The sequence below is a fragment of the Callithrix jacchus genome, chromosome 2 (assembly GCF_049354715.1).
Source record: "Callithrix jacchus isolate 240 chromosome 2, calJac240_pri, whole genome shotgun sequence".
Taxonomy (NCBI): domain Eukaryota; kingdom Metazoa; phylum Chordata; class Mammalia; order Primates; family Cebidae; genus Callithrix; species Callithrix jacchus.
Genome location: NC_133503.1, coordinates 115,323,139 through 115,345,000, shown reverse-complemented (window position 1 = coordinate 115,345,000; position 21,862 = coordinate 115,323,139). Strand labels below are relative to the sequence as shown.

The following is a 21,862-nucleotide window of genomic DNA, read 5'->3' as shown; positions in this document are numbered from 1 at the left end:
GTTGAGTTGAATTGGTGTATATACAAGTCCAGACAGGACCAGCCAAAGTCACCATCACAGCCAGACCCCATTACTGTTCCTCACCTCTAGCTTCCTTTAAAAGTAGAGAAAAGCAAAGAAGAAAAATGAACGTGCAAACCATGTCTGCTCGAAGCTAGAGACAACACGGTCCCTGCTGATTTGGGGGTTTGGCCCCTCAGGACACAGGAGGCAACTGCTCTGTGGTGACCCAGAACATCTCTAAAGTCTCTTCCAATCCCAAAAGATATTTTGGAAAACATTTGGAGTTCCAGTGTAGTGTGGTGAAAATACTATGCAAAAGCAACTATGAAAATAGCTAAATTATTCTTATATCAAAATCAATTTTACATTTCAACATAAGAAGAAGAGTCAGATATGGCCTAAGGGTATGGACAGAATATCATTTCTATTTTGAGAGAATATCTATTGGTAGTTTTCAGAAATTGGCCATTGCCATGCACACATGAACCTTGCATAAGAGAGACAATGCACATTTTAAGATGTTTGCAGCACACTACCTTGATTAAGAATAAAAATTTCCAACAAAGCCCTTAGATCCCAAACTCCTTCATTATAACTATTTCTCCAAATATCTAGCCACTCTGGCATCAAGCACCATAAGAATTCAGCTAACAGGTATATATAGGAAGTTTTCTTGTTTTACCTTTTTACACTAACAGGTTTTACCCTTTCTTTTTCTCTATTAATACTCACTACTTTTGGTGCCTGACACTGCAGAAAATAAGAGAACCATTTTATTCTGAAGAGCTCAAAATAATTTAAAGAATAGGAGTTATTAGAGTAAATAGGTACATTCTGACACTTAGGAGCCTGGAACCCTCAGCCATTCTGCCGAAATACAAACCCCAAACTCAACCCTTACCCATGGAGGAAAAATAAAGACATTTCAATAAAAGCATCTCTGAACAGAACTAGGAAGAATCAAAAACATAAGGAAAGGGGAAAACATGCTGTGATGAACTTTTTCTACTCCCGTCCCTGGACATTCAGCCAAACTCCTGATCCCTCAATTCTTTCCATCTTTCCATCACCAAGGTCAAAGCACAGCCCACTGAGACTACTGTGGCCTCTTCATGGTCTCCTGTTTCCATGCCAGTTTCACCCTCCTAAGGCTCAGGTTGACCCAGTCACTGCCCTGCTCCATTGCCCCCAGGGTTGGAGAGTACACACCTCAGCCCTCACATCTGGCCACACCTTCTCTCTCACCTTTATTCTCACTACCCCTCTGCCCACACCCTAGATTTTAGTCCCACTACTGACTTCCTATTTTTGTATACGCAGGACACTTATTTGCCTTTGTGCTTAGGCAATAGTCTTTCACTATCTCCGTGTGTCCAAATCCTAATCACACTTCAAAACGAGGAAGTGGCCATCAGACAGAACATGCTCAAACTGTTGCCAGCCAGCCTACAGACTTCCCTGCATCCACGTCCACACTGTCTCCTTCCATCTGCACTGGCAGACGGGTGCTTCTGGCTGAAGGCTAAGGGAGACCTCCCTCCCATGGCCTGTGGGGCCCACCCCAACCCAGGTACTCAGGGACCTTATCCCATCAATTATCCCCCTTTCTCCTTTATCTTCGACCTCTCCCTCTCCATAGGCTGTGTCCCATTAACTCACTTAGGGTATCTCCATTTATAAAAACCTTCCAATGACCCGTTTCCAACACTTGCTCTTTCTCCCACTACTGCTTTCTGTAATCCTCTGTATAGAGCCAAATTGCTTGGCCACTCTCCTCCCGCCTTCGCAATTTCCACATAATCCCCAACCCACTGCATTCTGACCTTCATCCCACCACTCATTTCCCCCGGCTGGTGAACTCATCCTATTAGTTTGTAAAATGTATTGACACCGGTGGCTCAAGCCTGTAATCCCAGCACTTTGGGAGGCTGAGGCAGGTGGATCACGAGGTCAAGAGATCGAGACCATCCTGGTCAACATGGAGAAACCCCGTCTCTACTAAAAATACAAAAAAAAAATTAGCTGGGCATGGTGGTGCGTGCCTGTAATCCCAACTACTCAGGAGGCCGAGGTGGGAGAACTGCTTGAACCCAGGAGGCGAAGGTTGCGGTGAGCCGAGATCGCGCCATTGCACTCCAGCCTGGGTAACAAGAGCAAAACTCTGTCTCAAAAAAAAAAAAAAAAAGAAAAAAGACACCTATATGTCATATTGATGTCTACATATATGGCCCCAGACAATACATGCCTAGCACTTGCCCAGCACTTGGGGGATGGGGAAGTGGGAAAGGGAGCAATCAGATGTGACCTCTCTGAGTCAGGAGTTCAAACTGATAGTTAAATTCAGGCCAGAGTTATATTTTATTTAACCTACGATGCTTTTTAAAATATATGATTTATTTGACAAAAATTCAGAATCTGAAGACTTCATGCAAAAATCTGAGATTTGGCTTCTATTAAAAAATCTAGAAGCTCTGGCAACACAGTTTCTTTCCTGGGTGCGAGTAATCAGCTGAGAAGCAGCTGCTCCTTCAAGGGGCAGGGGCTCCCTGGTCCACTATGGGCCCCACCAAACCCTCTGGGCTCTTTGTCTTTACTTTGGTGGCCCCTGTGGGCATTGGAGTTTGGAGTTTGAAATCCCTGCTTTAGATCAGTGCTATCCAATAAAAATACAAGTATGAGCCACATATGTAATTTTACCTGTAACACTAACTTTAATATTATATGTAATTTAATCTAACATGTCTAAAATGTTATCCTAACATGCAATCAATATACAAAGTTTAATAATGAGATATTTTTTTCTTTTCTTTGGACAAGTCTTCAAAATTCAGTGTACATGTGTGCATTTTACACTTACAGCCCTTCTCAATTCTAACTAGCCATGTGTCCAGAGTCCCATAGCCAAATGTGGCTAGTGCTTGCCAAATTAGACAGCTCATCTCTGGATGCTAAATGGTTAGTTAATAGAATCAGATCTTGCAAGCAGAGAAAGTAGGGGTGACAGAGAATATTAAGGAGAAAGAAGAAAGCAGGCAGGACTAAAAAAGTGGGTGTGTATGTTACAGAGTAGGCATGTGAGATGTTTAAAAATAGGAGGGAAAGGGGCAAGGACACAGAGACAATGAACCATGTTCAGTGAAAAATCAGCTCTAGTCTAGTCCATCACAGGAGAAAACCATCATTTATAAGCAAATAAAGTTGATAAGCAATGCAAATTTTCAGGAGGGAGGATTTGGTGTTTTTTAACTAGGCTCAGCATTAGACAGGGCGTGGTGGGGGCGGTGGGGTCACTGTAAATATTACCTGGCCGTCTGTCTGAATTCCACTTCACACACTTGGTATTTAAGAGGCAACAGAATGAACCAGGCTACTGAGGACAGGATTCTTCATCAATATTGGCTTTTTTTTTTTGAGACAGAGTTTCACTCTTGTCACCTAGACAGGAATGCAGTGGCACGATCTCAGCTCACTGCAACCTCTGCCTCCCGGATTCAAGTGATTATCCTGTCTCAGCCTCCCAGTTAGCTGGGATTGATTACAGGCGCCTGCCACCACACCCAGCTAATTTTTGTATTTTCAGTAGAGACAGGGTTTCACCGTGTTGGCCAGGCTGATCTTGAAATCCTGACCTCAGGTGATCCACCCACCTGGGCCTCCCAAAGTTCTGGGATTATAGGCATGAGCCACAACCCCCAGTCAATATTGGGATTTTTAATCTCAGTCATGGCTGGGAGTAAATTAAAGATAAGAGACTTTCTTAAACGATGGGTCTGAGAAACAGGAAAAGTGCTAGGTACAAAGAACAGGTCAAGGAGATGGGTTGAGGAGAAGCAGCAGTGAATAAGGAAGGAAACTATCTTCAGCCAAGATCCAAGCAGAATTCAAGACTCAGAGGCATAGCTAAATGAGGATATGTAGGCAGGAATCAAGAATCCAGATGTATGGGTGCAATGTCAGAGGCCAGAAAGGTAGACTTGGGTGCAAAAAAATGGATACCCAGAGTCAGAGTACAATACCACGAACTGACCCAGTCCAACATCCCTGACCCAGAGACCTCAGAAACAGGATGCTTTTCTGTCCTCCATGGGAGCACAATATGGCAGCCACTTAGTAAGTGCCACATCCTCCCTTCACCAGACTTTAATTCTGTTTCTTGTCTGCCCAAGAACCAAAATTAAAGTCAGTCTAGGCTAGCAAAAGCCAAGCTACCAGCTAGGGGAAGAGGGAAACATAAAATACATGCCAGGCTTAAAAGGACTTGGAATCATAATATCACTTCACAAACATAAAGCAATTTTGAAGCGCTTCCAGAGACCTTATCTCTGAACAGTTCTAGCCCACCCATTTTTCCCTTCATTCATTCAGTCACCATTTATTGAGTAGTCTTCCCCTGAACTGTTTCACAATGAGGATTCACTAGGTCTATTGTACTAAGGCTTGCCAAATTCCACTCCATCAGAGCTGGCGAGGCAAGTGGAGGTAGCTCAGGCTTAAGCAAAATAGGTTCAGATCGTTAATGCTGAAGGGGCCTCTCTAAATGAACCCAGTGGGATTAGGAGGATACAATGATCCTAAAATGTTCAGAGGTCCACTTGTCTACATTTGTTGTAATTTTCCAAATTGGCTAGGATCCAAGAGAATGGGAAATAAGGCTGGTATAAAGTATCTTGAAAAGACTTTACTGAAGAGAAGAAAACTCTCCTCTTAAGAAACCAGTAGTCAGGACTTTTAAATCTCATTATATTACAAATACAGTTTTCCGTATTGCACCCATACTACAGTTAAATACAAATATTTGGAGACATTGAGGATATTGCAGCCTGATATTCTGTCAGAAAAAAAAAGTTTCTAATGATAAGAAATTGCTACATATTAGAGGGGAAAATATATTTGGATAAAATTTTGAATTGTTAGGGATAGTGAACTTCTCACTTCTGATCCATAAAAAGCAGTGTGAATTAGAAGAAAAGGTTGGTGGTGAAAAGGAAATTAAAATGTCACCTAAAGTTAATGATGCAGAGAAAAACAGTATCTTCAACGATGCCGACAAATCAAAATTTACAAAACTTTAAGACTGTTAAGTGAACAAATGACTTGAGAAAAGGGTCCCTTTTCTTTGATTCAATAATCAGTTTTACAGAAAGGTAAACATGTCATAAACAGGTATGGTTTATATTCTAATTTATAAAAACATTCAAGTTTATATAAAGCAAGTTCTAGGATAATTTCTACTTCTTTCACATTAAGCCAACAAACAAAGCCCAGAATGCAAATAATGACCCTCAGTTACCAAGAAATGATTTTATTTAGGATGCTTGACTTACTGAGGTAGGGAAATATGTGATTTTTAGTAAGTTTTCCAACTGAAAAAAGCAATTAAAACAAAGAACTTTCTGTTTCAGATAATCATCTTCTGCTTACCTAAAGCAGATGTCTGCTACAGTATTATAAGTAGATATAGACCAAGAAGAAAAAATATATATGAACCTAACTTCTAAACCTGCAGATTTTGTCAATGCTTATAGTTAGGCAGACATATTATTTACACTCTACTAGCCAGGGTTGGTAAATAATTAAATAATATTATAATCAAAGAAACAATATTACATGTTTCCTTTAGGTATCAATTAACCTTTATTTTGTGAAATCATTTTCAAACAATGAGGTAAAAGAAACAGGAGGAAAAATGTTTGTTCTATTTTTTAATGAATCTGCTAATCACATTTTCCCCTCAACATAACATATTCATTCTTCATGATGATGCATACATGCTTGCTAAAAATAAGGTAAGATTTTTTTTCATTGCTATACAAAATTGTAATGTCACTAATACTACCTTGATGAGTCATGAGCCACTTTTTCCACCACTGCAAGGAACGTAGTTCACATCCTAAATTAAATAAAAAGGACTGGCAAAGCACCCCATTAATTTTTTTTAACCCCACACTTATTTGTAATAGCAGCAATTGCAAAACTTTAATATGCTCTCCAGGAATAATAACAAGCACAACAGCAATTGCTGTTTATTGAACACTTGCTGTATTTTAAGCCAATCTCTCATAACATCTACATGTTAACACTTCCCATTTACGCAAGACTCATAGTTCAACTCAAATTTGCCAGATACTTATTATAGCAAGTAAAAGTTAAAGGGAAATATGTCATTCTGTTTACTCCCTTTCTTTGGAATAAATGATGATCCCAGCACTTTTCATGAATGCTATCACACATCAAACTCCACTTTACACCCTGCTCTAAAATGTTCTAAGGTCTCATTCACTCTCTCTCTCTCTCACTTTCAATCTGAAAGGGGTCATTTCTGAAGTTAGACCAGTATCAAGCTACTAACATTGTTTTAGGGACTTGAATTTGATGTTATTAGTTTTCTTCAGTGACTTCAGTCATTTATCTTAGGAATTATATTTTTAAATCTATGCCTTCCTTTAGATGAAGTTGTGTTCTTTGAAGTAATAGTAAAAACACCTGAAAAATTGCAAAAATCAACCCAAGTCATGTTTTTGAATGATTTTGTTAAATACAGGCTTTATTTAAAAGCTCAAATAATAATAAAGCAAGATATACTTCACATATAGACTTAATTGTAGAAAATAGTTTCCATTTTTTATCAGGGATTACAGATATGTTTTAGGAATCTTATCCCAACGAATAGATTCCTCTTGCTATGTTTCAAAACATATTTAACATACAATGAATATTTTTCCTAATTCTTTTCAAAAATATTGTTTCTCCTTTGTGTAAGCAATTTTATCAAATTTAAAGAGAAGAAAATAAAAGTTCAGCATTCATAAATACTACATACTTTTGTTAAAACACTAAAAAAATGCAACGTATTCATTCTTCACTCTTTCCCTTAAAATACTGACTTTCTGATCCTAGCAAAACATAATTTTAGTAACTCATCAAGGCAGAATACATAAAATTGGCATATTTTTGATATGCACACAAATTGAGAAAGCATCTTTTCCAACTGTGTTGCAGAAAATGAAATGCATCTGGTATGACAATATGGCCCAACACGTGAACTAGAATCAGTGGGAAGAAAGGGGGTTCTTTTTTTACCTCATTCTCACAACAGAACATTTGAAATAATGCACATGGCCCAACAGCAAGGCATTATTAAGTCTGTTAGGACGAATTCCAAAGGTATATTTGGCTAACGAAAACACAATAGCAGGCACATGGAAAGTAGCCTGGTTTGTTCACTTTAACCCACATATATCAGTGACTCTAAAATCTCTTTCCCCAGCAGTCCAAAACAATTTTTTTTCTTTGCTTTTGCTTAACATCTCCACCCACTGTCAGAGTACGTGCACATATGTTGTTGGGGCCTCATGCTGCGCTGGCGGGGTGGAGACATGGAGAGTGTGTTGGAGAACATGGCTTATGCCAGGATCAAGCAGAGAACAAGAGAAAAATTAAACAATTTGCCTATTTTTGCAATAAATTTTATTTCTGCTTTGAAAGAAAAGTCTCTTCATCTAGGCACTATAAAGACATATTAAGGACTTTTATTGTATTTCTTTCCTGAGTACTGTGCTTGTGAACTGTGAATAAAGGTGAAATATGTATATGCTATACGCCCCTTCCCCAAGCCCAGGTCTCTTTAGAGATGAGATGCTGAGAGAGTAAGGACAGATCTCTGAGATATTCAGGAAGCTTGGAAGAGTGCTGCAAAGCTAAGCTGACTCCTGGGCAGCTGAATGAGTCCCCTTCCAGTTCCAGGTTCCAATTCCATTTCTTTCTCTTCCCCACTCTGAGGGGAGCTGGGTCCTTTAAGGTGGGCTGAGAGGTATTTCCAGGACTGAGAAATCCTCTCTTTTACATTGGTGAGACAGTGCTCATGAAAGCTGTACTGGTGATTCAGTACAGAGAAAGTTCTCCTCTTCTCAGAGAACAAAGCCCCAAGAGCAGCAGACGCTGAGGACCAAAAATGGTATCTCTTTCTGGGACTGTATCTGGCATCGGGCAAGTCCCTCAGAGTTTATCATTTGGTCTGCCTATATCTCATCTTTCTCCTATTTTTTGAAAGATATTTTAACTTTTTAATTTCTCTTATGTCTATGTTGAAATGCTGATTCTCTATAATGAAAAGCTTCTTCAGAGTTGTAGATCCTGATTAATAATGTCATTTGTAAATGTGATAAAATATATATGCAACAATTCGTCACAGAACAAATTACAAATTAATATAGCTAATCCATTATAGAATTGATTGTGTATAGAAATGGGGAAAAGTCTCCAGAATACAAGTAAACTTTCAAGGCTCTAGTTTCATCAATAAGACCAAAGTCATCTAAAAAAATGCAACAAGTTCTAAAAGTTGTCAAAGGTAGCTGAAATAATGAAAAAAGACTCTGGAGACTGACTTGAGTACAAAACTTCTCTCTGTCATCTGCTAACCGTATGACCCTGGAAAGGTTATTTAACTTATGTGAGCACTGGTTTACTAATTTATAAAATGACAATAAGAACTTGTATCACATTGGTCTGCTGTGAGGGTTAAACTATGTAGGGCTATAAAATGCCCGGCATATGGTGAAGGCATACATAATAGTGTTAGTTTAGTATCTTCTCCAGAATAAGTCAATATCTTTTGTATGTTAATACTTACATAGTAGTAGTGTTTTTTAAAGATTGATACTTTCCAAAAACTTTTTGGCAAAAAGGAACATAAAAATTCAGTTATCTATTTTTTGCTTTGAAAATATTTTGGTTCAGTGAACTGCAATGTGATTTAGTAAGTTAACATTCACAGTAATACGATATATACCTTCCAAAATAATTAAATTATTATTTGTTGTTCTATTATCTTTGAAAGTGAAAGAAAAAAAGTAAAGCTTCCCAACTCTAAAATTCTTATACATTAGGATTATATACATACTCAAAAATAAATACTTCATTTAATATATAGTATTCATCTATACTGAATTTAAAACATTCTTCTAAAACCATTTATCACTTTACTTTTAAAACCCAAAACAAGGGTTCTATCCAGTTCACTTTCAAGATGACAGAAAGGTATTTAGTCTTTTGGCACTATTATTTCTACCTACTCTTCTAAGAATAAAATCTTTTTCTGGATCATCAGGTGTTTGCTCACTGCAAGCAAATTTATTAGGTAGCAAAACATACTCGTATTCTGGTTTATTTTCTGGAGCTACACTAAGAAATCAGTCCACAAGCTATAAAAACTTTCAACTGGAAGCCTTTCTATTCCCATATCTTACCCTTCAAAACACAGCCTGATGTTTCCTTGTAGCGGAGCTTTTAATCTGCCACTAAAGTTTTAAGTGTCATTCATCTAACATATTTAATCAGAGTCAAAACAATGAGAAAGTTTAAATAAACTGTATTGGGAGTTTAAATAAGATGTATCGGAAGAAAAATGTTAGTTAGGTCTCTGGCAGAGTGAAACTTCCAAAATATTTTCTAGAATTAAAATGATTTGATAAACATTTACAAAAAGAGCCTCTTCGAGGTTGAGGGGGTAAAAACAGCCAATTCAGTGGCACACATTGTGGGTACCACACAAAAAATTTCTAATAAAAGCACTTAAAAAAAACCTTGACTCTTGTCTGAGCAGTTAACAAGAAGTATAAAGCAGCATACTTTAAAAGCAAGTGCTTCGGATGACTTAAAATTTCGCAAGGCTCATATGCATTTGACTAACTGGGAGGAGACACTCCTGCTGTCCACTTTAAGGGCAATGAATGATCCACTTGCAGCCGGGGAAGATTTAAAAAGGGGGTGCCGGAAAGTGAGCAGTCCTGCGATGATGCTTTCCCTGGCACAGGACATCACAGGTGCCATAAATTACCTCTCCACGTTTCTATTTCTTCCTGACAACCATTTGCTTCAAATGGTGCTGACTTCACACCACCACACGTGGTTGTAATTGTTTTAAGTTACTGGGTTAGTTTTCTTTTTTGCCAAGATGAGACTTGGCTGGACATCTCCTTCCAGGAGACCTCTAAAAAGTACTCACTTTAGGTCTAACTTTTCATTGGCTAGTCAGAAAGCTTCTGGTGACAAGAATCATTTCTATCAAAAGTAAAGTCCGGGTGCAGGTCAGAACTCTTTCATCTTTGCTAAACTAGAGCGAGATGTTTTCTTTGCACCGCGTCATGTACTTAGAATTGATAGCATTTTCCCTCCCGCGTCCCGGCCCCTGCCCCCCGCCCCAGGTCCCCCGCTCCCCGGGTGGCTGCCGCCTGAAGCGGGAGGCATGGCCGCGCCCACCTGCACTCACCTGGCTGCTGCCGCGCTCCTCGCCTGTCTCCGGGGTCCGAGATTCCGCGGGGCTCCGCGCTGGCTCTGCCGGAGGCGGCGGCGGTTCCAGCAGCTGCTCCAGGCAGGCGGTGCCCGGCAGAGAGGAGCTCTTCTGATGACACAAATGCGCCCCGGGGCCCCGACGCCGTTCACCCTCATCTCGGGCGCGGTCCCCCCTCGGCGGCGGCTGGGGCGAGGAGGACAAGGAGGATGAGGCGGAGGAAGAGGAGGGAGCCGAGTCGGGGGAGCGTCCGCCAGGAGGCGTCCCTCCCGCTGCTCCTACCGCCGCCACCGGCCCCTTTCCGGCGGGGAGCAAATGCTCGCGGATCCGGCGGCGCAGCGTGAACCCCTGCTCGGCTCTGCCGGCGGCGCTGCCTGGCTCTAGGGGCTCCGGCGAGGAGCAGCACAAGTTGGGCTGCGAGGAGGAGAAGACTCGGTCCAGCACTTGCTTCCGCTTCTTGAAGCCGCTCCACCTGCTGCCTGCACCACTCCCGCCGGCCGGTGCGCCCCGCGTGCCCCCCGGGGGTGGCGGGGAGGGCGACGGGGTGTCTGCAGTGCGGCGCTCCGGACCCCCTGCGCGCCCGCTCCCGCCTCCGCCTCCGCCGACCTTGCTCCTGCCCACTCCCAGCTGCAGGTTCTTCCAGAGCCGGGCCTGGAAGGAGGAGGACGCCGCCGCCGGCTCGCCCGCCGCGGCAGCCCCGGTCTCCATCCTCCACCCCCTGCTCCTCCTCTCCCCTCTTCCTCCTCCTCCTCCTCCTCCTCCTGCTTCTCCTCCGCCCTCTCCCGCTGCGCCTCCTCCCGGGGCCCCGCGGTGGCGGTGGCGGTGGCGGCGGCGGCGGGCGCAGCAGCAGAAACCGGGAGTGCCCAGCGACTTCAGGCCAGCTCGGGGGAAAGAAGCGGCCGCCGCCGCCGCCGAGGCACTCCGGCCTCGGGACTCCGGCGCCGCCTCTTCCTCCCGCACCTGCTGGGGTGAGCTGGAGCCGCCACCGAATCCCGGCCGCGGCGCCCGCAAAGTTTCTCGCTCGAAGCTCCGCGGCTCCAGTCCACTGACGTCCCCCAGGCCGCACCCTGGCTCCCTCTTCTCGCTGACCGAGCTCGGGAAGCTGCACGCACCGGGGCGTGCGCGTCCAGCTGCGCCAGGGACCGCACCCGGCGCCCTCCGGGCAGCACCTGTCAGCAGCGGGGGCAGCTGCCTCCAAACTGGGCGGGCACGCGTTTCACAAGACACCGCGCGTCCGGCTGGAGGCTCCGGGGACCAGCAGCCCCCCTGGGGCGCCCCGGGACCATCCTCCAGCTCCTAGGTGGGAGGGCCGGTAGGAGCCGGGTGGAGCTAGGTAAGGCCCGAAGCCAGCTTGCTCTCTAGGATCGGGCCACAGTTGCCCACTGGGCTTACTCTGTGCTGGCCGCCGGACGCGCTGGCAGTCGTCTGGGTCCGATGAAGCGAGCTGGAGTGGAGACTGTGCGCCCTCGATGGGTCTCGTGGGGGCACCGAGCGTCCACACTGAGCGATGAACCTGACGGAGTTCTAAGGCTGAACACGTCTGCCCCCGCCCCGTTGCGCGCTCTGGGTCCAAGACGAGAGTTTAATTTCTTCTGTCTTGACTTTGTCCCCATCCACCCCTCCCTTCTCTTTATTTGCCTGTGCACTGGTCTCTTATGATCAGGATCTATCATATCCGGAGACTGACGATAAAGCCAGCCCTTAAGTTGCAGGGAGTTTGCGGTGGATGAAGATGGGTGATGCGCACTGCCTTTGATCCGATTCGGCACAGAGGATCTTGTTCTTTTCATTCAAGCGCATTTTTCTTTGGTGACTTCATTTGCTTTTGCAAGGCAAATGGAAAAGGCTTTTGGCTCATTCAGACTTTGCTTCTCCCAAAGCTGCTCAGCTAGGATCTTCTTATTCTACTAGAAGAGGCTTCTGAAAGGCCAGCAACACAATGCCTCTTTCGTCCTCCTAAATGTGGAAAATGGGAGAGTTCCCTAAGCTGCAGCAGCACACTGATCAGTCTTGTCTGGCTAGCAGTACCCTTTGGAGGTGTTACCAACCTGTTTTTCGTTTTGTTTTTCTTACCTTTATAACATTTATTAAGCACCTACTATGTACCAGGCACTATGGTAGGCTCTGGGGATGCAGCTGTGAACAAGGCAGTGGGGTCCCACCCACATGGAGCTTATTGTGAGGGTGAAGGTTGGGAGGAGATGTTAGACAAAAGAATTTCTAATATTGAAAAGTCACATAGAAACAGTTAAGCAGGGTACCACATAACAGAGCGGCTTTAGAGGAAGAGCTTCCAAACAAAATGCAGGATACAAATTAAACTGAATTTCAGATAAACGATAAATGTTAATATATGTATGTCCCAAATATTGCATGGGACATACTTATACCAAAATAGTATTATTTATCTGAAATTTAAATTTAACTGGGTGTCTTGTGTTTTTGTTTGCCAAATTTGGCAACCCCGTATGGAGAGGTTTTTGGTTTTTTACATTAAGTGTACAGGGAGAGTCTCTCTGAGAAGATAAAAGTTGAATTAAGACTTAATGAGGACAAAGAACCAGCTATTGATGGATCTGACTGTAGAATTTTAAGAAAGAACAGCAGATACAGAGGTCCTGAGGCAGGAAGCAGCTTGACTAGACATGTTCAAGGACAGATGGATACCACTGCAAATAGAGTAGAGCAAGGTGGGTGGGGCTGGTAAGAGATGCCCTGAAACAAAAGGTTAGCTAATGGAGTGGGTCCTATAGCCACAGTGAGAGTTCATCGTTCCTCTAAATGAAATGAGGAGCCACTAGAGCTTTGTTTTTGGAACGGAGTTTCACTCTGTCACCCAGGCTGGAGTGCAATGGTGTGATCTCAGCTCACTGCACTCTCCACCCTCGGGGTTCAATCGATTCGCCTACCGCAGCCTCCTGAGAAGCTGGGATTACAGGCATTTGCTATTACGCCCAGCTAATTTTGTATTTTTAGTAGAGATGGGGTTTCTCCATGTTGGTCAGGCTGGTCTTGGACTCCTGACCTCAGGTGATCTGCCCACCTCAGCCTCCCAAAGTGCTGAGATTACAAGGGTGAGCCACTGAGGCCAGCCCATTAGAGGTTTTTTTAAGCATGAGGGTGATGTGATTTACTAAAACTAATCCCAGGCATTAACAAATAGTCTCAAGAGGCTATTTTGAAGATTAAGTGAAAAAAGGACTTAGCTGAGTGCCTGTATATAGTTGATATTATTGTTGTTTGGCAGACCAAATATTTCCCAAGTACATGAATACTATGCTTTGGAAAAAGAGAAATGTTAGTAGATAAACACTGGGCTGCATTTAAATAACAAATTGAAATGACAAGATTGTAGAGATGGATTGTGGTTGCCAGGGGTCAGTGGTGGGGCAAATGTAAAGGAACAGAATAAAGAAGTTTACCTGTTATGATGAGACAAACTTAGATTGTGGTGTTGGTTACATAAATCTGTGTTATACATGGGATAAAACTGCATAGAACTACATGCCTGAGTGCACATAAAAGCTGGTGAAATCTGAATAAGGTGAGTGAGTTGTACCAATGGCAATTTCCTGGGTTTTCATATTGAACTGTAGCTATGTATGAAAATAACATTGGGGGAAATTGGGTGAAGGACACACAGGAGCTCTATATAGTATGTTTGCAACTTCCTGTGAATCTATAATTATTTTTAAATTTAAAGTATAAAAGCAAAACAAAAATAAAGCATGTGTTTCTTAAAAAAATGTGTACTGCTGAAAGTTTTCCTTTGGAACCCTAATCATTGAATGAAACAAGTCTTAGAGCTACAATGGACTACCCTTTCTCTGTAGCTGTTTTTGCCAACCCCACCTAATCCCTGAGGAAGCCTCTGAGAAGCAAATGAGGGGAAAAGTCTAGGCCTGGTGAGGCAAAGTGCACATTAGGGCACACTCACAACTGCAAATGTAAACACAGAGGCTGTGAGGCTCTCTCCACACAGAGTAAGAAAAGTCAACCACATTGCCTTTATGGAGGTGCCTAATCTCGGTGAAAGCAGAAGATGTGGCATTTTTCATTGGCTTTTCCTTCCTCTTCACTCCAGTTTTCTTTCTCTGTATTTTATTTCTGTGAGTTAGTCCTTACTTGTCACAGGTAAGTTTAAAAGTTGCAGGTAAACGTTTTAAAGTTTCAGTTAAAACTCTTCAGCTAAATTATAAATATCATAGCTAAGTCTAACTATGTAGTTGGTGGCTTTAAGTGTTACCTCTCTCTATGGTATTTATGAGCTAACAGGGCTTTATACAACTAAAACCTCCGTTAAAAGAAGTAGAAACCTTTGTTAAGGACTTGGCCATTCAAGGTAGTATTAGCTTTACAAAGTGAGCTACACACCATCTTCAGAGGCTTTCGCTCCAAACCTGCATCATTCCTTTATTTAATCAATATGGAGATCATTTTCAACAGCCCAAGGCAAGCTGTCTTTTCCACACCAGACAATCAAGCTGAACGCACCAAGACCACAAAAAAATTACCTGAATATAAAGCTACTCTGAAAGCCCAAAAAGAAACTACACTACCCAGAAATCTTATAGTCACTAACAAAGGGAAAATATTTTGTTGCCAGTTTGTTACAATGGTAGGCTGGAGATAAGGCTATGCAATTCAACCTTAAATTCATATTGTCTTTAATAAAGCATTTAATTGACTTTGTAATATAATTTTTCTCTTCTATGTAATTGTCTTTAAATACTCTGAGATTTTGAGTTCTGGAATTTATAATCCCAAATAACACATCCAACAATATGAATTCATCTACACATCTTGAAAAAGCACATGTAACTTTTCCTAAATATCTGAAGTAGATTATAAAATGTCCTACAGATTGTGTATCATATAAAGCGACACTAGATAAGGTCTCTTCTATCAAATGTTTTATTATATTTAAGAGAAGATACTTATATAAAAGCTACAACACAAGCAGAAAGTTAATGGTACAAATTAATCACTGAGGAAGTGAAGACTTACTTCTGGCTTGACTAATCAAGGAGGACTTCTTGGAGGCACATGAGGTGAAATCTAGTGCTGGTGACAGGGTATAACAAGAAGATGGATCGGCACCAGCAAGGGAAAGCAAAATTCATGCCATGTAGCAAGACTTTAATAAATTTTAGCTATTCTTTTTATTACAGTTTACTGTCTCAAATATTGATACAGCATTTATTGCTTAGATTAATATTAAATATGCTTTGAACACTGATATTGAGGAGGCTGAGGTGATGTATAAGTCAATATTTGAGCAGAAACCCAAAGGAAATGAGGGAAGGAGCCAAGTAGCGAATCTGAGGAAAATCTTTTCCAGAAACGGGAAACGCGAAGTGCAAAGAGGCTGAACAGGAACACTGTCAGCTTCAACAATGGCAAGGAGGGCAACGTAGCTGGAAGAAAGAGAGCAAGAGGGGTATGAGAAGAGAAAATATTGCAGAGAAGCCCAGGGCCAGATGATGTAGGATTCTGTAGGCGACAGTAAAGACTTTGGACTTGGGAAATGGAAAGCCATGGGAGGACTTTGAATGGAGTTTTTAAAATAAATTGCAATTTAAAAGGCTCATTCTGGCCTCTTTGTTGACAACAGAGTGGAGGGGCATGGATGAGAACAGAGTTTAGATAGGAGCCATAACCAAGGGACAATGGTGGCTGCCACTGAGGTGGTAGGCAGAAAGTGGTGACCATAGTGATATTCTAGATACAGGATGTTTTGAAGATAGAACTGACAGCGGGGCATGGTAGCTCTTGCCTGCAGTCCCAGCTATGTGAGAGGCTGAGGAGGAAAGATCACTTGAGCCCAGGAATTTGAAGCTGCAGTCAGTTATGATCGTGTGACTACATTGCAGCATGGGTGACAGAGCAAGATCCCATCTCAGAAATAAATAAATACATAAAATTAAAGATAGAGCTGAGAGGATTTATCATAGTTTGAGCATGGGGTACTCAAGCATTATGTTAAATTGTTTGCATTATTTTTCATACACAGTTCTCATTGCAATCCCATTTCATAGATGAAGAAATCAACTCTGAGGCATATTATGTGACTTACAAGGTCATTCATTGAGTAATTAGCAGATCCAACAATAGAAGCCAGGTCCATGGGATTCCAAAGCCAGGCAGCTTCTTTAATTTTAAAATATATGCACAAATAGACTAAATAATGGAAAGAAGCCTCAAAAGAAGAACTGATCTATGCCCTTGCCTTAGGTGAGCAATAAGACAATCTTGGACAGGACCACAGCTTCCACTCAATGAGATTAAGAATGTAAATGCAAGCACAAAAACAACATTTCTGGAACTAATCGAGTTAAAGGCCAATTAAATGGCATTTCAGGAGCCCCATTGTTAGTGTCGTCCTGGCTGCTGTCCCAGCTCCCAGCACTGGGCCAGATATCCTCAGGCCCTCCTGTTCTCTTCCAGTCTCTGAAATGGGATAATAATATCTGTCCACCTAAACCATCTCACAAAGACCCAATTCAAAGACAAATGTCAGTAGCATTTTTGATGGGAAAAGCCTGTCCAAAAGAGTGCCATTATCATCACTTCATAACTGAAAACAAGAAGACCTACCACACTGATTTATTCCATCTTACATGGAAAAAACCCTGCCTATGTGGAAGGAAGCATTTTGAACCATTCAAAACCAAGAACTCAGTCATCACAATTCACCATATTGAGTTGACTGCTAACTACATGATTAACTCAAGGGAATGAATTACTATTTCAGTTATGAACTAGTTTTTGTCATTTCTTTCTTGAAAGATATCCCAGCAGAGCTCTCAAATTCAGCTGAATGTTTACATAACTTCAGAGGAGATACATCTATTTCTTCTGTTTAACCTAAGCCATTTCACATTTTCTTTTAAATCAAAGTGTTTTTTAAAATTCTAGAGTTCTATTTCTATGTAGGAGAGACCTAAGCGTGTTCCTGTGGCTGGAAAGAGAAAGAGGGGACTTGAAACTACATTTGCATTTTAAAAAACCTTGTTTTTTGTAATCAATTGTCCATGTCAAAGAAGAGAGAAAGGGGTTAAATGGAGATCAGAAGAGAGCAAAAGCTTCTTCCAACTCAAGCCTTGATGCCAATTCTGTGCTATAAAAGTCAGAAGACATGGGTGTTGGCCTTGGTTTTGCACCCAAGTGCTCTGTAGCTACAAAGGCTTTGGGGGCCTCAGTTTCTTGTTAGGAAAATGAAAAAATAGAACTAGTTACCCTCTAAGGTCTTTTTCAGCTTAAAAATTGTATAAGCCTCTGAAACAATTCTCCAATATATGATATAATCCATCTACTCATTCCTGATCTGAATTTCTACTTTCAATGGTGTACAAAAAGGCCAGTAGCATGAGATGGTCACATAATAATCACCTTTGAATGTATACCATGTGGCAGAGGCCAGCCCCCTACTCCTACCTCTCAGGACCCAGCACTCCAGTATGAGTATCTGCATCTCTCTGCCTCAGGGCTGGCTTCAAACTGCATCCTTTCCCCCAAGTGCCTGGAACAGCTTTCAACCAATGAGTGGTGGCATTGATGAGAGCTGAGGTATCTCTAGCTCCCTCCTGTCCAGTGAGGGGACCAGATGTAATGAGAAAGAGGCAAGGATTCTGTATTTCCCCCAGGTCCAGCACCTCCTGGTGGCTGGCTTGGTAACATGCCCTCTATCAGCTTCCTTTCCTTTCCTGTCCAACTTGCTTCATTCCACTAAAGCTGATCCCTGCACCTCCCAAATAGATTGCTTGGCATTTGATTCCTTGTCACTAAGTCAGCTTCTGAGGGAATCCAAACTAAGACACATTAAAATGGACAATTTAATTCCTAGCTAGCGAGGTTCCCAACTTGACCACTCTATAAAAGTAATGTTCTCCAGCAAGAGTCCTTTGAATCATATAATGCCTCTACAGGGAATTATAAAGACAATGTTTATCTCAGCACCTACAATCTATTCCCTAATAGTGAGGCCCCTGAAGAGCCAGAGTATTAATCTATGATTTACTTCCTTGATGTAGTTCACTGACTTCCTAGAATAGACAATACGGTAGACTCCTCAGCATACATTACAACCTGGAAAGTTAGTCTCCGCTGATCATGGCCATCCCATCCTTTTTGTCAGATATGTGACCAATAAGGAAACTATTAATTAGAGGGTGTATTATCTGGGTCTGGGTCCCCCGTGAGTAAACACAAAAACCTTAAACATGTTAAAGAAGTCTGAAGGTCATTGCTCAGACCTAGTATGGTATTCCTTCTGTTTTGTTGCCCCCACCACACATTCCCAAAGAAAGTCACCTCATGCTCCAAGATCATTGGTGGAGCTCTAGCCAGCCAGCAAAAAGGAAGAAAAAGTGAAGAAGAGAGTCCCTCTGCTTTCTTCTTTTGAGATGGAGCCTCGCTCTGTCACCAGGCTGAAGTGCAGTGACATGATCTCAGCTCACTGCAACCTCTGCTTCACTGGTTCAAGTGATTCTCCTGCCTCAACCTCCTAAGTAGCTGGGACTACAGGCACGCACCACCAAACCTGGCTAATTTTTGTATTTTTAGTAGAGCCAGGGGTTTCACCATGTTGGCCAGGATGGTCTCGATCTCATGACCTCATGATCCACCTGCCTCGGTCTCCCAACATGCTGGGATTACAGGCATGAACCACCGTGCTAGGCCAAGAGAGTGCCCCTTTCTTCAAGTTACTCTGCAAGTCTTCTTGCATCTCAGGGGTTTCTCTATGTTGGTCAGGCTGGTCTGGAACTTCTTGCATCTTGGGACTCATGCACACGGCTTACCCGTGATTTCAAAATCAACTAAAACAATATCTTTATCCTGAGCAGTTATGAGTCCAGCCAAGAATTTGGGGTTCGTTTTTGAGGAAGAAAGGGAAGATGAATATCAGAGGGCAGGAAGCAACTCAGACACTGAGGAGTAGTCATATGAGGAAGTTATTCACTCACAAAGGAGAAGCATGGCCTGGTGTGGTGGCTCATGCCTGTAATCCTAGCACTTTGGGAGGTCGAGGCAGGTGGATCACCTGAGGTTGGGAGTTCCAGACAAGCCTGACCAACATGAAGAAACCCCGTCTCTACTAAAAATACAAAATTAGCTGGCCATGGTGGCGCACACCTGTAATCCCAGCTACTTGGGAGGCTGAGGCAGGAGAATTACTTGAACCCAGGAGGCGGAGGGTGCAGTGAGCCGAGTTTGCGCCATTGCACTCCAGCCTGAGCTACAAGTGGGAAACTCCATCCCAAAGGAGGGGAAAAAAAGAAGAGGCACAAAAGAGATTATCTCTTTTCTTTATCTGCATGTTTGGTACAATGCCTGGAACTACTGTAGCCATCTCATTAGGAATCTGAGGACAAAGTAAACACCACAGTTGGCAGAGAAGAGAGATGAAAACAATAGGAGTTCATGATGATGTCACTGTGCTACAAAATTAATCCACCCTGGGACTTTCCTGAACTCAGATCCTATTTTGTACTTATTAATTAATAATTAGAACGTGACTTTATCTAGATTTTTAGTGAACTTTTGTTGACTTTATATTTGTTTTCCCTTTTTTTTTTTTGTATTTTTAGTAGAGACAGAATTTCACCATGTTAGCCAGGCTAGTCTCGAACTCTGACCTCAGGTGGTCCACCCACCTCCTCCACCTCCCAAAGTGCTGGGATTACAGGCATGAGCCACTGTGCCCGGACAACTTTATATTTATTTTCTATCACTGTCAAAACAAATGTTCACAAACTTAGCTACTTAAAACAACCCACAGGGCTGTGAAACTACTCTGTTTGATACTATCATGGTGATGTATGTCAGTAGACATTTGTCTAAACCCAAAGAATGTGCAACACCAAGAGTAAACCCCAATGTAAACTAGGGATTCTGGGTGATAGTGACGTGTCAGTATAGATTCATCAATTGTAACAAGCATATTACTGTGGTTTGGAATGTTGGTAACTGGAGAGGCTATGCATGTGGGGAGGCAAGAGGTATATGGAAAATCTCTGTATTTTCTGCTTAATTTTGCTGTGAACCTAAAACTGCTCTAAAATATAATGTCCAACTTAAAAAAAAACAAACATGTATTCTCTCACAGTGTCTGTGGGTCAGAAGTCAGAAGCCTGGGCACAGTGTGGCTTAGCTGGTTCCTTGGCCTCAGGTCTCACAAGACTGAAATCCAAGTGTTGGTAGGGCTGTGTTCCTTCCTGGAGGCTCTGGAGACAAATCTGCTTCCAGGCTCATTCAGATTGTTAGCTGAAATGTTCTTTGCCCTTGTAGGATTGAATTCCCTTTCCCTGTTCCACACTTAGCTTCTAGAGACTGCCCACATTTTTTGGCTCGTGGCTTCCTCATCTTCAAACCTGACAATTGTAGATGGAGTCCTCACACTTCAATCTCGCAAGCCTCCCTTCCTGCCTCTTCTCTCTTACTGGCTATTCTGCTTTCTTCTAGTTAGGGTTTCATGGAATTATATTGGGTTCACTTGGATAATCCAGGATAATGTCTTTATACTGAGTTCAATCGATTAGGAAACAATTTTATCTACAACGTCCCTTCACAGCTTTCTTTATACTAGCATCTGATTAACTAGAGGACAGGAATATAAAGGGGACAGCTTTAGAAATCTGCTTACCACAAGTTTCTAAGAGCCCAAAGCATCCTGATGAACACATTCTCATTGAGACCAAAAGAAAGGCTATATCTCCCTAGGTTGCCTTATTCACAATGAGGTATTAAACTCAGAGGAACTGACTCAGTGTTCTACGTAACATAATTAATACAGACCAATATTAATAAATAATGATACTGAGAAACTGACCCAAATAATAGAGCAGATATTTCTCCTTTGCTGTGTTATTTTGCAAAATCTGGCAATTTTGCTGCTTAAAATCATACTATTCCTTCATTTTCTCCTAACCTGATGCTTTCTGTCCAGATTGCAAATTTTTTTTTGTTTATTTCAAATCCAATTCCCTAATTTACACATTTTTTTCTCTAAGTGGGATAAAACTAGTTAAATACATACTTTAAGTACATATGTTATTGATTTCCAACCAGTGCCTAAAAATGTAGCTGCCTTCTAGCAAACCCTATTTTAAAAATACTTGCCTAGAAAATACTAGAGAAAATAGAAAGCTGGACTAGCAAAATGTGTACAAATATTCTTGGAAAAATAGAATGAAGTACAAATATCTTTTCTGCAGAAAATTACCTTTGATAAAATGTTATCGGCTAAAAAGTTTTCTCAGATCCTGATTAACTTGTAAGTCCATCTCCTAGGTTCATTCTCAATCTCAACTTCTGCGTTCATCCACAGTTAAACCTCTAAATTCTGGCCATAAGGGTTTATAGACATTACAGATACTGTTTTCCAACTTTGATAGAGCAACTAGGAAACCAAGTTTTCTTGAGCCCATATGATGTTAGTGGTGGGACCAGTGAGGTATTTATAGGTAGCACCATCTTTTAGGAGACCTTAGGCTTAAGCCATCCTTACTACCCACCACTCCCAGGGTTAGCAGATCTGTTTTTCATTCGATTCTATAATTTGGCAGA

At 42.1% G+C, this 21,862-nt stretch overlaps 1 protein-coding gene across 11 annotated transcripts in view; it reads right to left on the bottom strand.

Annotated features, from left to right (window-relative positions):
- The window catches only part of MCTP1 (multiple C2 and transmembrane domain containing 1), a 595,528-nt gene extending 583,692 nt beyond the window's left edge, over positions 1 to 11,836 (bottom strand). For all 11 annotated transcript variants that reach the window (XR_008479839.2, XR_013532231.1, XR_013532232.1 and 8 more), the window contains exon 1: positions 10,274 to 11,836. Coding sequence is in view for 7 of the 11 variants with exons in the window: in XM_054252591.2 (XP_054108566.1) it covers positions 10,274 to 11,002 (729 nt within the window). In the remaining 4 variants the exon portion in view is untranslated. The remainder of the gene's footprint in view (positions 1 to 10,273) is intronic.
- Positions 11,837 to 21,862: the final 10,026 nt, after the last annotated feature.